The sequence below is a fragment of the Terrapene carolina genome, unplaced genomic scaffold (assembly GCF_002925995.2).
Source record: "Terrapene carolina triunguis isolate 2854851 unplaced genomic scaffold, T_m_triunguis-2.0 Scaffold782, whole genome shotgun sequence".
NCBI lineage: Eukaryota > Metazoa > Chordata > Testudines > Emydidae > Terrapene > Terrapene triunguis.
Genome location: NW_020665133.1, coordinates 277,806 through 292,391, shown reverse-complemented (window position 1 = coordinate 292,391; position 14,586 = coordinate 277,806). Strand labels below are relative to the sequence as shown.

General features: G+C 58.3%; 1 protein-coding gene across 1 annotated transcript; it reads right to left on the bottom strand.

Moving 5' to 3' along the window:
* Nucleotides 1–692: 692 nt before the first annotated feature.
* GAL3ST1 (galactose-3-O-sulfotransferase 1) lies at nucleotides 693–6,069 on the bottom strand. Its single transcript, XM_024201497.1, has 2 exons — nucleotides 5,945–6,069; nucleotides 693–2,973 (listed from the first exon to the last, which is right to left on the bottom strand). The coding sequence occupies exons 1-2, from the start codon at nucleotides 6,064–6,066 to the stop codon at nucleotides 1,824–1,826; spliced, it is 1,272 nt and encodes a 423-aa protein (XP_024057265.1). The 5' UTR covers nucleotides 6,067–6,069; the 3' UTR covers nucleotides 693–1,823.
* Nucleotides 6,070–14,586: the final 8,517 nt, after the last annotated feature.

Below are 14,586 nucleotides of genomic sequence, written 5' to 3'. Positions count from 1 at the left end.
CTTTGAACCTGCTAGGCTGGTTAGAAATTCAAGGACCACAAACCAACCCAGAGAAGGCTTGTGTAGTGGGGTTTTTATACATGCCCGAAACTCAAGTGTTGATGCTGCTTCAATCAATATAGTCATTTTGCTGGCTGCTAGTCAATAATGTGCTATAAGGACCGATGGCCAACTACAGACTGAATGCCATAAAAACACGTACATAGAGGTTGAGCTAGGTGCAGCTTGAGCTGGTAATATATACCACTCGGAGTGGTATGACTCATGCATAGACTGTTCAATATCAGTGCTATGGGAGAACCAGTTTGATTAAATGTGACACATTGACCATCTTAATGCATTTAAGGACCGCTGCCTTGGGGGTTATTTTCCATATATGGACTGGTCTGAGTCAGTGCAGGTAGAAGACTATTGTGGCCAACTAAGCTCTCTGATGCAGATAAAAACCAGCATGTAGACACATATTGACCTTCACACACAGACTGTATATGGTCTACATGGAACTGACAGTCTCTAGGCCAGTGTGAATCAGTGCAAACGGCTGTCTCTAGAATGGACAGAGAGTGCTGTCTGATGTATCAGCCATAGTGTGACTTGTGCAGCTCTAAACAGATATGCAGGCAAACAGGCTGGTCAACACACACACACACCCCCACACACTCCCTCTTACATCCCCTACACAAGATCTGGATATTCACTGTACTGTATTGTACACAGCCACCACATGTCAACCATGCACAGATTCCTGTATGTACACCCTGCACACACTGAGATACACACAGTGACATAGTGACACACCTAGAGAGACCAATGTTTGCTGCAGAGTACTGTTCACACAACAAATACACAGTGTAACAGATCAGTCTCTCACACACAGAGAGAATCATGTAATGTAACAGGCTAAGGCTCCCCGCAAACCACCAACAAATATACTGGCCATCCCCCCATTAATTCCAATGTTCACTGTCATGTACTATTTACACACACACAGAGTAATGTATTGTTCACAAGCGCACTCACACCCAGAATATACAGTATAACACATCTGACATCCCCCATCCCCCAGAGATTCCTTCACACATTGCAATGCATTGCATACACATTAAAGCATACACCCATCAGTGTGCAGCACAAAAACTCAGCCATCTGTACAAACACACACACACACACGCAACCCCTATAGCTTGTCTCCTGTTTACGCTGTGACAGATATACTGCTATTAACATGAGTGACGGACCCGGGCTGGGATCCCGCTGTCATAGACGCTGCCCCCAACGCTTTCAAATGGAAGCAAGAAAAAAAAACATTGTGAAAAGCAACCCCCAAACAATTAGTAAGATACTATAATCAATTATAGTGTCCCGTGTCCTGGTCTTGCTCCTCAGGGCCTGCCCTCAGCTCATTCAGGGGAGCGGGCTAAGATGGTTAGACTCAGTGTTGCAGCACTGACCTGAGGATGCAGTGGAGGAAGCCGACCCAGGAGTACCCTAGACAGATGGTGTTGGGGAGCTAGGTGGGAGGAGGGGTGGCCAACTGACCCTTTCCTTACTCACACCCCAGTGAATCTCCATCTGCAAGTGTCAGAGGCTCCTCTTCTCTCCTGTGTAACCAGATCTCCAGAATAGGGGGTGGGAGGCGTGGTCTCTAACTTACTATTCCCTGTTGGAGCCTCAAGCCAGTTCTGCTCATTGACGATGCGTCATGTCCCGTATCCAGCCAACAGACGTAAGGAAGAAACGAAAATGAAATTACTTGGTTCTTCTCTTGGGTAGGGATGGGGGCAGCAGAGGGAAGGGAGTTGGGGACAGCTGCAGTTCACATGTTACCACTTTAAGAACTCCCGCACGTGGCTCCAGAGCTTGGTGATCCAGAGGTTGACGCCCAGATCGGTCAGGTACTGGATCTCGGGCGTCAACATCTTGCGGCACAGCTTCCGGTGCTTCTTGTTGATCTTCTTCTTCAAGTTGTAACCCAGGATGGACTTCTGGCCCAGCGGCTGCCATGGCTGCATGGAGGACTCCTGGATGGCGTTGGCATCCACAGGGCGCCCTCCATCGATGCAGATGCTCTTCATCTTCTCATTCTCCTGGTGCAGCTCGGCCACATCCCTGGCCATTCGCTCCCACCCATAGGCCTCCACCTTGCGCCAGAAGGTGGCATTGAAGTAGCGGTAGAGCTTGGCGTCAATGAGGTTCCAGTAGGTGGCCTTCTCATAGAGCTCACCCGTCATCTTGGAGACAGTGGAGTCCTTGCGGGCGTTGAGCTTGAAGTAGAGGATGTCCTCCAGCTCCCAGCACAGCAGGTCCTTCAGGAGCACTAGGGACTCATCAAAGTACTCCAACAGCATGACCAGATGGAAATGTTGGTCGATCTCCTGGATGTACTGGTCCACCAAGGGGCTGTTGGCATTCATGTTGTTGTCATAGCCCAGGTCAAAGAAGAGCAGGTTCTGGAGGTAGTGAGCGTTGAACCCGTTAGGGTCATAGTAGTGCCATGGATCACGGAGGAATTCTGCCAGCTTGTCCTCGCCTTGCAGCTTCCAGGTGAGGGGGATGATGCGCCCAAAGTAGTGGAAGGAGGACTCAAAGAGGTAGGCGGGGTCCCGCAGCACTGTCAGAAAGATGGTATCAGCTGGCAGTAGCTTGCGCACCTCCTGGTACTGGAAGCGCATATGGTTGCAAATGATATTGAAGCACATGCCGGGCTGGTAGTCCTGGACCTGGCTGCGTTCAAAGTAGGAGGGGTAATAGAAGTCATTGCGGCCATTGGGGAATGCGAACTTGAGGCGGTGCTTCTCGCCGAAGCGGAAGAGGATATTTAGAATGGTGCTGCTGGCTGTCTTGTGTGTCTTCATGAACATGATGTCCAGCTTGGGCAGACATCCTTGCCCCGGGGGACTGTGGGTGCTGTTTGCTGCACCTGGCACCCTGGCCTGGGCAGGATAGGAGGAGCAGGAGTAAGGGATAGGAATCCTGGAGGAAAGGAAAGAACAGGCACATCCATGAGGGCTGGATCTCTGCGCTGGCCTTGCTCAGCCACCACGATCATAGAATCATAGAATATCAGGGTTGGAAGGGACCTCAGGAGGTCATCTAGTCCAACCCCCTGCTCAAAGCAGGACCAATTCCCAAGTAAATCATCCCAGGCAGGGCTTTGTCAAGCCGGAAGGAGATTCCACCACCTCCCTAGGTAACCCATTCCAGTGCTTCACCACCCTCCTAGTGAAAAAGTTTTTCCTAATATCCAACCTAAACCTCCCCCACTGCAACTTGAGACCATTACTCCTTGTTCTGTCAACTGCTACCACTGAGAACAGTCTAGATCCATCCTCTTTGGAACTCCCTTTCAGGTAGTTGAAAGCAGCTATCATATCCCCCCTCAGACCAGACCAGCCATGAGGGCCAGGCAGAAAAGAGCCATTCCTTTCCAAGGGAGTTCAGCTCTGGGGAAAGGTGCTGGCTCAAGGGCTCTGGGCACAAGAGTCCTCTCTTGATCCCCTGAATGGGTACAGCACAGACAGCCACATGGCAGGTTCCCCGGCACACACTGCCCGCACTGACAGACCAGCTGTGGGGTGGAGAGGAAACCAGGCTCTGTATAGTTGACAGGGCCTCTTCCTGAAGTACCTGGGCTGGGTCCATGGCCCATTCAGTGCTCAGCCTCTCTGTTATCATTGCCAGCAAGAGGGCCAATGAGTGCAGGGGTGATGTGCACACCTGCCCAGCAGGAACTAGCCTGACATCACTGTAAGTAACCCTGGCCACTGTACATCCATCAGATGAGAGCTGCGTTAGTCTCTATGGGGGGATGCTGAAAAGGAGTTAGGCTCCTAACTTCCATTCCACCGTGCTGTCCTGGGCTTGACTAGAAACAATGGCTGGGGTGAAAGGCTCCACGCTCCATTCCCAACTCCTGAGCCAACCAATCCCCAGGAGCCGACATCCTTCGGTACGAATGTAGTGAACCAAACTCTGCCTTCAATTGCCACCAATCTGAAGTCACAATTTGGCCCCAAGATTTGAAAGCAAGTTTGTCCTTTCAGAGAATCACGGCAGCCTGAGGCCAGCACCTGCCAGGAACAGCAGGGTAAACAGCAAAGTCAGTGAGGATTTCACTGGAGTTACTACGGATTTACACCAGGGTGACACAAACTGGAATCCAGCCCCTTCCCTTCACTCCGCTGCTGAGGTGCTTTTCTGGCTGGATCACGGGACCTTTGACACTTGCAATAACTGAAGCTGTTGGATTTTGTCTCCTCTCCCCTTCACCAGGTTAAATCTGTGTGTGGCAGCAAACACCCGCTCATCAAGTCTAATCTTCCTTATTCTGAATCTATCTATTGATCTATGTAAAGAGTTTTATCCTGCTGCCTATCACCGTAGTATCCAAGCACTTTCCACATAAAATCACTAGCAATAGCAAAGTCCCTGGTGGACTTATTAGTCTCTGAAACCTCTCCTTGGAGTAGTCGTTTTTTAAAGTGGGCAAGCCCCGCTGATCCCTGCTGCCGGGAGGGGCCGGGGGGGACACACAGGGTCAGACTAAACCTCACCCTATCCCCGTATTGATTAAGAGGTGGGGACCAGGCTGTCTTTCATTGGAGAGGGAATGTTCCTTAGTCTTCAATGCGGCCCCATATTGGCTCTAATGCTGCAATAGTGCAGCCCTTATTGTTCCATCTCTGTGACAGCCCCCTCCATTTACCCCAAGGTGAAGGAGGAGTTTGTCCCTGTGAATCGGCAGGAGCCTGGAGGTTTTCACCGTTCTGCCATTTCTGCACTGCCAATTGTCCTTTCCCTTCCCATCGCGATATAGAGCATGTGGCCCTGAGCGCAGAGACCTGCCCGGGGAACGGCTTCTAGGATGGCGATAGCTCAGGCTCAGTGTGAGTAGCCCAAGGACTGGGGAGGACATTATGATTGGAGGCTGTAATGGATGGGGCTATCGCTACACTGGTGTGTGTACAATCTGGTGGCTGTTCCCATGTGCAATGAGACTGAGACTGGTGCATCTCAGCCCAATTCTAACACACGCATCCCCATCACAAATGCCTCCACCATGACTGGCACCCACTGGCCTCTTGTCGGCAGCCTCAAGTTAATTTAGTGAGACAGGAGATTGAACTATCCTTTAGAAGGGACCCGGCCAAGGCAGGACTGTCCATCTACCACTGTCCACCATGGCTAGATAATAATTATACATCAATATCAAGCTCTAATGCAGCACTTTGCATCTGTAGCTCTCAAAGGTATGGAAGTGAGAAAGCACACAGGTGGGTAATGGCTCACAGATCAGAATGGCCCATCACAGGCAGAGGCAGCTGAGCAAGCCTCTCCAGCCAAGGGGGCTCAACTTTGCCATGGGAGCTCTTCCAGCCATTGGCTCTCTTCTGAGAACTGGGGTGTTGTTTTGTGACATTTATCCTTGTCCAGTAGAACTGGACTGAGTCCCCCAGTTGACTTCACACAGACGACAACTTTCAGGATGACTACACTACAAACCCCCCCAGTGGCAGCGAGTCTCAGAGCCCAGGGCAGCCAACTCGGGCTTGTGAGACAAGGTTAACAATAGCTGTGTAGGTGCCAGGGCTCGGACTGGAGCCCAGGCTCTGAAACCCGGCCAGGAGTGTGTGTCTCAGAGCCTGGGCTCCAGCCCCAGTGGGAACATCTGCACTGCTATTTTTAACCCTGTGGCGTGAGCCTGAGTCAGTGGACGTGGGCTCTGAGACTCACTGCTGGGGGGTTTTCTTTGCAGTGTCGATGTACCATATCACTCCTTGATTGAATCCACCTGGGCTGGAGCTGACCCAATGTGGCTCCGTACCCCACCTGCCAATCCCCTGAGCCAGCCCTTGTCCACCCCTGGAGCCAGCATTTCTGAGCGGCCGGAAAGGAGCTGTTCTAGAGAAAGCCCAGACCCCATGGCAAGGAGGGACTCACTCACTCCATCATGCTGACTTGCAGGGGTGGAATCACGTAGGAGTACAGCAGTAGCATAAAGCTGGTCAGGACAGTTCCCAGAACAAGCCCCTTGCACATGGACCTCCAGTGCTTCTTCTGCAGCATTGCGGTCACCTGCAAATCCCAGAGAGACGAGCAGTTAGGGAGGCAGACAACCAGAGAGAAGCCTTCAGTATCTCCCTAGAGACAGACAGAGAGAGCGAGAGGATGGCCAAGGTAGAAGGGACGGGAGGGAAAGGGAGAGGAGATGTGGAGGACACAAACATCCCTGGGAAGAAAAGAGTTCTGATTCCTAGATTATTACCCCAGCAGGGGCAACTGTGACCATCTAGTGTGAGCTTCTGCATAACACAGGCCAGAGAACTTCCCTGAATCCATCCTACCTGAACTAGAGCAGAGCTTCTACAAAAACAGCCAATCTTGCTTTAAAAATTGCATGCGATGGAGATTCCACCACAACCCTTGGTGAACTGAGCCAATGGTTAATTACCCTCACTGCCCCTTATTGCTAGTCTGAGCTCTTCTGAAAATCTGGCCCATTGTTGTTAATGTGTGCGTGGTTAGAAGTTGTGGGTTTATGCTAATGTTTCGGTGCAGCAGCCGGAGCAGTGGAAAGGAGCATCAAAGAAATGAAAGTATCAGGGGGTAGCCGTGTTAGTCTGTATCTACAAAAACAACAAGGAGTTTCACTCTATGCATCCGAAGAAGTGAGGTTTTTACCCACGAAAGCTTATGCCCAAATAAATCTGTTAGTCTTTAAGGTGCCACCAGACTCCTTGTTGTTTTTAAAGAAATGAAACAAAGGCATATGTGAAGAAATGGGTACATTCTCTCTCGCCTATGTTATACTACAGATCAGACCAGATAACCACGGTCCCTGCTAGCCTTAAAAATCTATCACTCCATTTGGGATGGACTGTCTGTACACAGAGATGTTAATTTACTGATCTATGGCAACTAGGAAACCAACCAGTAGAGTTAGTGCCACTTGACATACCCAGATGATGGGTTCACCAGAAATGCCTAGAGACAGAGAGGGTTAGTGTTATTTCCTATGGCAGGGGAGGCCAACCTGAGCCTGAGAAGGAGCCAGAATTTACCAATGTACATTGCCAAAGAGCCACAGTAATACGTTAGCAGCCCCCGCATCAGCACCCCCTCTCCACTCCCAGAGCCTCCCGTCCACCAGCAGCCCCGCCGATCAGCACCTCCCCCTCCCTCCCCGCACCTCCCGATCAGCTGTTTCATGGTGTGCAGGAGGCTCTGGGGGGAAGGGGGAGGAGTGAGGACATGTCAGGCTCCGGGGAGGGGGCGGGAAGGGGTGGAGTGGGGGCTGGGCCTGTGGCAGAGCCACGGGTTGAGCAGTGAGCACCCCCTGGCACATTGGAAAGCTGGCGCCTGTAGCTCCAGCCCTGGAGTTGGTGCCTATACAAGAAGCCGCATGTTAACAGCTTGTAGTGAATCCATATTGGTTGACCGGGAGGTGGGCGGGCTTACCCGCCCACTGCTAAAGGCCCCTCCCCCAGCCTAGCGGGAGGGACCACTGGACCCAGAAACCAAGTAATTCCTTGGGACAACTGATAAAAAAAACAGGGAGTGAGGTGACGGTTAAAGGTTCAAAATCAGGGAACCAAATGGGGACACCGAGCAAAGAACCCCGGACAGCGCCCACTGCTCCTCAAAGGTGGTAAGGGAGCCAGCGGACGCTGCCCAGTGGAACTCCGCCCGGAGACGTGAAACCAAAAAATTACGGAAGTAGGCCCCACAGTCGCAGAGCACCCCCTCGTTCAACATCTTCTCCCTGGTATTATAGATGGTGAGCTTAGCTAAGGCCAGGAAGAGGTTGACGAGGAGGTCTCGCGACTTCGTGGGGCCACGGATAGGGTGTGCATAAATAAACAGGTGTGGGGAAAAGTGCAGCCAGAACCTCAACAAGAGGTTCTGGAGGAGCTGAAACAGGGGCTGCAGCCTGGCGCACTCGAGGTATGTGTGCGCCAGGGTCTCCCGTAGGCCGCAAAATGGGCAGGCCTCGGGAATGGGGGTGAACCGCGCTAAGGACACGCCCGTGCTCACGGCTCCGTGAAGGAGCCGCCAACCAATGTCCCCGGCGGGCCGTGGAACCAAGGTGGAATAAACACTGGCCCACCGGGGTTTCTCACCCTCCACAGGTAGTACATAGTCCCGCCATTTGGTATCGGGGCGGGACACGAGGGTGAGAAAATGTAATGTGTGGAGCACGAGCGTGTACAGGTGGTCTCTAGGCGCGGTTCGAAACCGGACCGGCTGCAAAGCGTGCAGCCGGCTCGGGTTATGGGATCGGGGGAGCCGGGGGGACTCACGGAACAGGGGCCCAATACAAAGATCCGGAGGGCCCGGGGTGAGGGGTGGGCGGGGAACGCCCTCCCGTAGGGCCCTCCACAGGAATTCAAGAGCGGGAGGAGACAATGCAGCGCCCACCTCCTGGAGTACACGCAGAGGGGTCGTAAGGGTGGAGAGCCCCATGCGCCGACCAAGCGCGCGGGGATCCACCCAGTCCCCTCTGGCGTAGTCCAGGAGGTCTCCGACCCTGGTGGTTTCCGCCAGGACCAACCTCCGTCTCACCGAGGGAGACTCCGCCACCTGCACACGGAGATCGGGATTGTGCAGCAGGGGCTCCGCGAGGAGATCCGCGCCCTCGGTGGCCACAGTGGACCTGGTCGCTGAAAAAAGCTTCCAGGTCCGGAGAAGGTCCTGGTAGAAGACCGGCAGCTCCGAGAGGTCTCGCGGAAGACCTCTCGGGTGAAGGAAGAAGAGCTGCCGGTCGTATCGGAGTCCTCGGAGACGGCGGAGGAAGGCATGCGCTAACGTGCTCCATGCCGGACTACCTGCACCATAAAGGAGCCGCTGCAGGGCCTGGAGGCGGAAGACATGGACCTGGCTACGAAGGCAGACCAGGTCCTGTCCCCCCTCCTCCAGGGGGAGACTCAAAACCCCTGCAGCGACCCAGTGCAGTCCCGGCCAGAAAAACTCCAGGGCCATCCTCTGGAGCCTGGCCAGGATCTCCGGGGCCGGGCTCAGGGTGTTGAGCCGGTGCCAGAGCATGGAGAGAATGAGCTGGTTCAGCACCAGCGCCCTCCCACGCAGGGAGAGACACCGGAGCAGTCCAGTCCATCTCCGCAACCGCTCACCCACTCTGGCCACTAAATCCTGCCAGTTCTCCGGCGGAGAAGGATGCGTGGCGGAAAGATAAACGCCAAGATAGAGCAGCGGACCCGCGCTCCACCGGATGGCTTGAAGCGCGGGCGGGAGGGAGCTGGCCTGCCACCCGTCCCCGACCACCAGGCCCGAGCTCTTGACCCAGTTAACCCGGGCGGAGGAGGCCGCCGAATAAACGGTCTGGCAGGCCTCCACCCGCACCAGATCTTCTGGGTCCTGGACCACGAGGAGCACGTCGTCGGCATACGCCGACAGGACCAGCCGCATCTCCGACTCCCGAAGCGCCAACCCCGCCATCCTCTGACGGAGGAGGCAGAGGAAGGGCTCGATCGCCAGAGCGTACAGCTGGCCCGAGAGGGAGCACCCTTGACGCACTCCCCGCCCGAAGCTGACCGGCTCGGTCAGGGCCCAGTTGAGCCGGACCAAACACTCCGCTTCAGCGTACAGCACCCGGAGAAAGCCTACAAACTGGGGCCCGAAGCCGAAAGCCCACAGGGTGCCCAGGAGATACCCGTGGTCCATCCTGTCGAACGCCTTCTCCTGGTCCAGGGACAGGAGGGCGAACGACAGACCATCCCTACGCCCCAGCTCTAAAAGGTCACGGACCAGGTATAGGTTATTAAAGATACTCCGGCCCGGGACGGTGTAGGTCTGGTCAGGATGGACCACGTCCGCCAGCACGGACCCCAGTCGCAGCGAGATAGCCTTCGCTACGACCTTATAGTCCGTGCTGAGGAGCGAGAGGGGACGCCAATTCCGTAAATCGCGAAGGTCCCCCTTCTTCGGCAACAGGGCGAGCACAGCTCGCCGGCACGAGAGAGGGAGGACCCCGCTTAGCAAGGACTCGGCCCAGACTTTGACGAGGTCTGGGCCGAGGACATCCCAGAACACGCGGTAGAACTCCACGGTCAGCCCGTCCATGCCCGGCGATTTGTTGGTGGGCATGAGCCGGAGGGCTTCCGAGAACTCGGCTAAGGAGAGAGGCAACTCCAGCCGGTCTCGGTCGCTCGCGCTGACCGTCGGGAGCCCGGTCCAGAGCACCCTGCGGGCCTCGGCGTCAGTCGGATCCGGGGAAAAAAGAGCGGCATAGAAGGCCCTGGCCCTTCCACGCATCTCCTCCGGATCCGTGAGGGGGGAGCCGTCCTCCGCCAGGAGGCAGGTGACATGCTTTTTGGCCCCCCTCCTTTTCTCCAGGGCAGAGAAGAAGCGGGAGCCGCGATCCATCTCCCGAAGGAGACGGATGCGGGATCGAACGAACGCGCCCCGGGCCCGGTGGTCTTCCAGGGCCCGGAGCTCCTCCCGCTTCTCCCGGTACTCCTCACAGAGGGGTGGATCCCCGGGGCTGGAGGCTAGACGCCTCTCCAGCTCCAAGACCTCCCGCTCCAACTGCCCCATCAGCGCACTCCTCCGCCGGCTGGCGCCCCGGGCGTAGTTCCGGCAGAAGAGCCGTGCGTGGACCTTCCCCACATCCCACCACCGCCGCGCCGAGGGAAAGGCGCACCGCTGCTCCCGCCAGGTCAGCCAGAACTCCCGGAAGGTAGCCACGAAGTCCACGTCCTCCAGCAAACTATTATTAAAATGCCAATAGGCCGGCCCTGGCCGCTCAGAACTGAGAGAGGCCGTCACGGACACCAAATGGTGATCCGAGAACGGGGCCGGCCGGACGCTGGAGGCATGGGCCCGTGCCAGATGAAGGCGGGACAAATAAATCCGGTCCAACCGGGAGTGGTGCGACCGGTCATCCTCCACCTGGACATAGGTGAAGGTGGTATCGTCGTCCGGGTGGTGGTCGCGCCAGACGTCCACCAGGGAGTGATGGTCTACAATCTCCCTGAGGACGCCCGCGGCCGCCTGGGAAGACTCAATCCCGGAGCGGTCCCGGTCCTCGAGGGTGGTGTTAAAGTCCCCGCCCAGGACCAGGCACTCGCAAGGATCCAGAGTGCGGAGGAAGGCCGCCGCCCTCTGAAAGAAAGGCACACGGTCCGGGCCCTTGTTCGGGGCATAAACGTTGACTAAATTTAGAACCAGCCCTTCCACACGGGCCCGGACGTGCAGTAGGCGGCCTGGCACTACCTCGGCAACCCCTAGCACCTCAGGCCGCAGCCCCGGGGAGAACAGGGTGGCCACCCCAGCCGAGTGGGCGCTGAGGTGGCTAAAATAAACCCCGTCTCCCCACTCCAGCCGCCAGCTAGCCTCGAGGGCCGGAGCCGTGTGGGTCTCCTGCAGGAAAATCACAGAGTACCCCCCCTCCCGAAGGAAGGAGAGCACCTGGCACCTGCGGAGACCCACCCTACAGCCCCGGGCATTCAACGATGCAAAGGTGGTGACTGTCATATCGAGGGCTGGGGCAAATCCTCACAGGCAGAGGGATCGACAGCCTCCAGCGGGCCCCGCAAGATTCCATTTTCGACCCCGTAGGTCAACAAGGAGTCGCGGAACCTGCGGGCCCGCCGGTAGGCCGCGATGTCTCGCCGATCGGACCCCCGCCCCTCCTCCAAAAGTGCCTCCAGAGCCCGGAGGACGAGATGGAAGTCCCCCCAGCGCCGAAGGGCGAGCTGCACCTCACCCTGGGAACCACGGGTATCCGAGAGAAAGAGGCGCAGCTCATCCCGCAGCGCGGAGGGGGAGGCAGCGGCCGAGCCGCTGCCATCCTCCGGCAGGGCCCCCGAAGGGTCCTCGCGGCCCACGGACAAACAAGGGGCCGAGCTCCGGCGCCGCTGCGCCGGGCCGCCCGTCTCTGTCCCCGGCAAAGGGGAGGGCGGCTGAGGGAACAACACAGCCCCAACAGTGGCGGGAAGGGGAGACACGAAAGCCGTCCCCCGAGGGTCGTCAGTAGGCAACGAAAATGCGACAACCCCGGGGGCGGCGGTGAACCCAGAGGTGGCAGGAAGAGACACCTCGGGGACAGCAGGAGAGGGAACAGGGTCAAGGACAGGAACAAGCTCCCCATCCCCTGCTGCCAAACCGCTAGATTGCGGCTCCCCCTGGCTAGGGTCAGCATCCAAGGGGACGGAGGCAGCAGGAACTGGGGAAGCCTCAGGGGCAGGAAGTGTGGAAGGGGCGGGATCGGGGGTAGAAACCGGCTGCTCAGCAACAGCCGTCACCCCAAGGGGCTCGGCGGCTGTGCACGAGATGGCAGGTGCGGCCGGACTGGCAGGTAGGGCCAAGGGTTCCCCCAAAACTAAATCGGGGGCGACAGGACCGGGAGCAGAAGGGGGGCCTGGGACTGAGTCAGCGCTCGGATCGGGGCCCGCTGGTGGAAGGTTGTCCTCCCCCTGGGTAACTGGGGTCAAACCCAGGGCCTCAATCTCATCAAAGAAGGAGGCGAAAGCGGTCCCCTCGGCCCCGGCGACCTCCCCGCCAGTCACAGAGACAAAGGCCGCCTCGGCAACATCGGCGGCGGCGGGGGACTCGGTTGGAGCAGGGGCCGGGAGAACCGCTACCGAAGCCTCCTCAGGTGCGGGCTCAACGATAGGGACAGGAGCTTCCCCAGCCGCTGCCACGGCGTCCACAGTTTCCATGGCCAGCGCCTCCTGCTGGGTACCGTCCGGGGGCGCGATGGAAGCACTAGCAACGTCGGCTCCCCGCAATATCTTTCGGGGGGTCTGCTCTCCCTCCTCATCAGAGGGGAGGGAGAGAGCCCGCGACCCGCGGGCGCTGCGCTTTCCCCGGACGGTCACCCAGCCCTCTGTGGTGGAAGAGGAGGTGGAGGGCCGGTCAGCAGGGACGGGGCTAGAGGGCAAGGGCAGTAATTTCGGGGCTCGGGGTGGCAGGGGCGAAGGGCCAGAGGGCAAGGGCGAACCCTCCCCCTGGGGCGAGCCCGACCCCGCGGCCGGTGGAAGCTGCCCCGCCCCCACCTCCACATGCCCCGCCGATCCAGGGTCGGCGACGGCAAGGCCCGCCCGCTCGGCCGTCTCCGCGGCCAGAGCGGGGAACGCGGCAGAAGGAGGAGGGACGGCGGCAGCAGCAGTGGCCGAACCGCCAGGGTCGCCGGCGATGACAGGGCCGGCACTCTCCCGGGCCTCGGGGGTCCCGGACGCTCCTCCAAGCCGGGCCAGGGGACAGTCCCTCCGGACATGTCCCGGCACGCGGCAGAGAAAGCACCGGGCCTCCCCCGTCGAATAATGGACCCGGTAGCGGGCCCCTTGGTGGGGCACCAGGAAGGACCCCTCGAGCGCTGTTCCGACACCCGCCGCCGGCGGCAGTTGGAGCTGGACCTGCCGGCGGAAAGACAGGATGTGACGGAGGACGGGGTCCTTACAGCCCAACGAAAGAGGGCTTATAACTGAAATAGGCTTCCCCAGGGCGGAGAGGGCTGGCAACAGGGCGGCGTTGGGGAGGTAGGGCGGGACGGAGGTCAAGACCACCCGTACGCCCAGATCCTCCAAGGGTTCCAAAGGAACAAACACGCCCCCTACCGTCAGGCCAATTTCCACCGCCTCTTGCGCGGCGGCCTCCGACGCCAGGAAGAACACGGCCTTCCCATACATTTTGGAGGCCGCCACGATGGCTGAGGGCCCCACCACCCTCGCCAACGCCCGCACGTAGGTCTCAATGTGGGGCGAGGCAGGCACCAGATGGCAACGGACTCCATGCCTCCTAGTTAGCGAGGGGAAGGGGCCCAGGCCACCGGGGACGGGTCCAGAGGTGGCGGTCGGGGCGGATGGCGCGGTGGCGCGCAGGGTGGCGGCAGCCACCTGGGCGTACGCTCTGGGGGTCCGAGATGGAGCGCCTCCAGAGCTGATGGAAGGGACAGCAGGAGAGGGAGGGGCCGCGGCCGGAGTCGGGGCTGCGGCAGGGATTGCGGCCCCGCCCGCAGGAGGCTTGGTTCCACGGGCGGGGCCTTTGCCCTTCTTTCTCCCTTGGCCCTTCCTGCTGGTGGAAGGGGCAGCCGTGGCAGCGGCGGTGTCCAGGGCAGGGCCAGCCGAAGGGCTGGCCACTGGGGCGGGCGGGGGCAACAGGGCAGAGGAAGAAAGTGGGGCAGGGGCAAGAGCATGGGCAATGGCGGGAGCAGGGCCAGTGGCGGGGGTAGGGGCAGGAGCAGAGTCCCCCGCCATTGCAACCAGCAGGGAAAATGGGAAAAAATAAGAGGGGGGGGTAACCACTCCCCCCTATGAGACTACAGAGAGGGGAGGAGGGCACCCCTGGGGTGGGGGACGGGGAAGCAAGGAAAAAGCAACCACTCCTCCCCGCTAGGCTGCAGACTGAGGAGGAGGGTGCCAACGGGGGGGGCGGGGGGAAGGCACAAACACCAAAAAGAAAAGCCGGCTCCTCCGAAAAAAGGGGCGTGAACAGTGCAAAGGGGAGGGCGCACGGGGGGAAGAGGGGGGAGGAATGAAAAGGCCCGGCTCAAAAATGCTGCCAGCTGCGATCCAAGGCCAAGGTTGGGCTGGGAACGCAGCCAGCAGGCTTAAAGCCGATAAGGGGGGG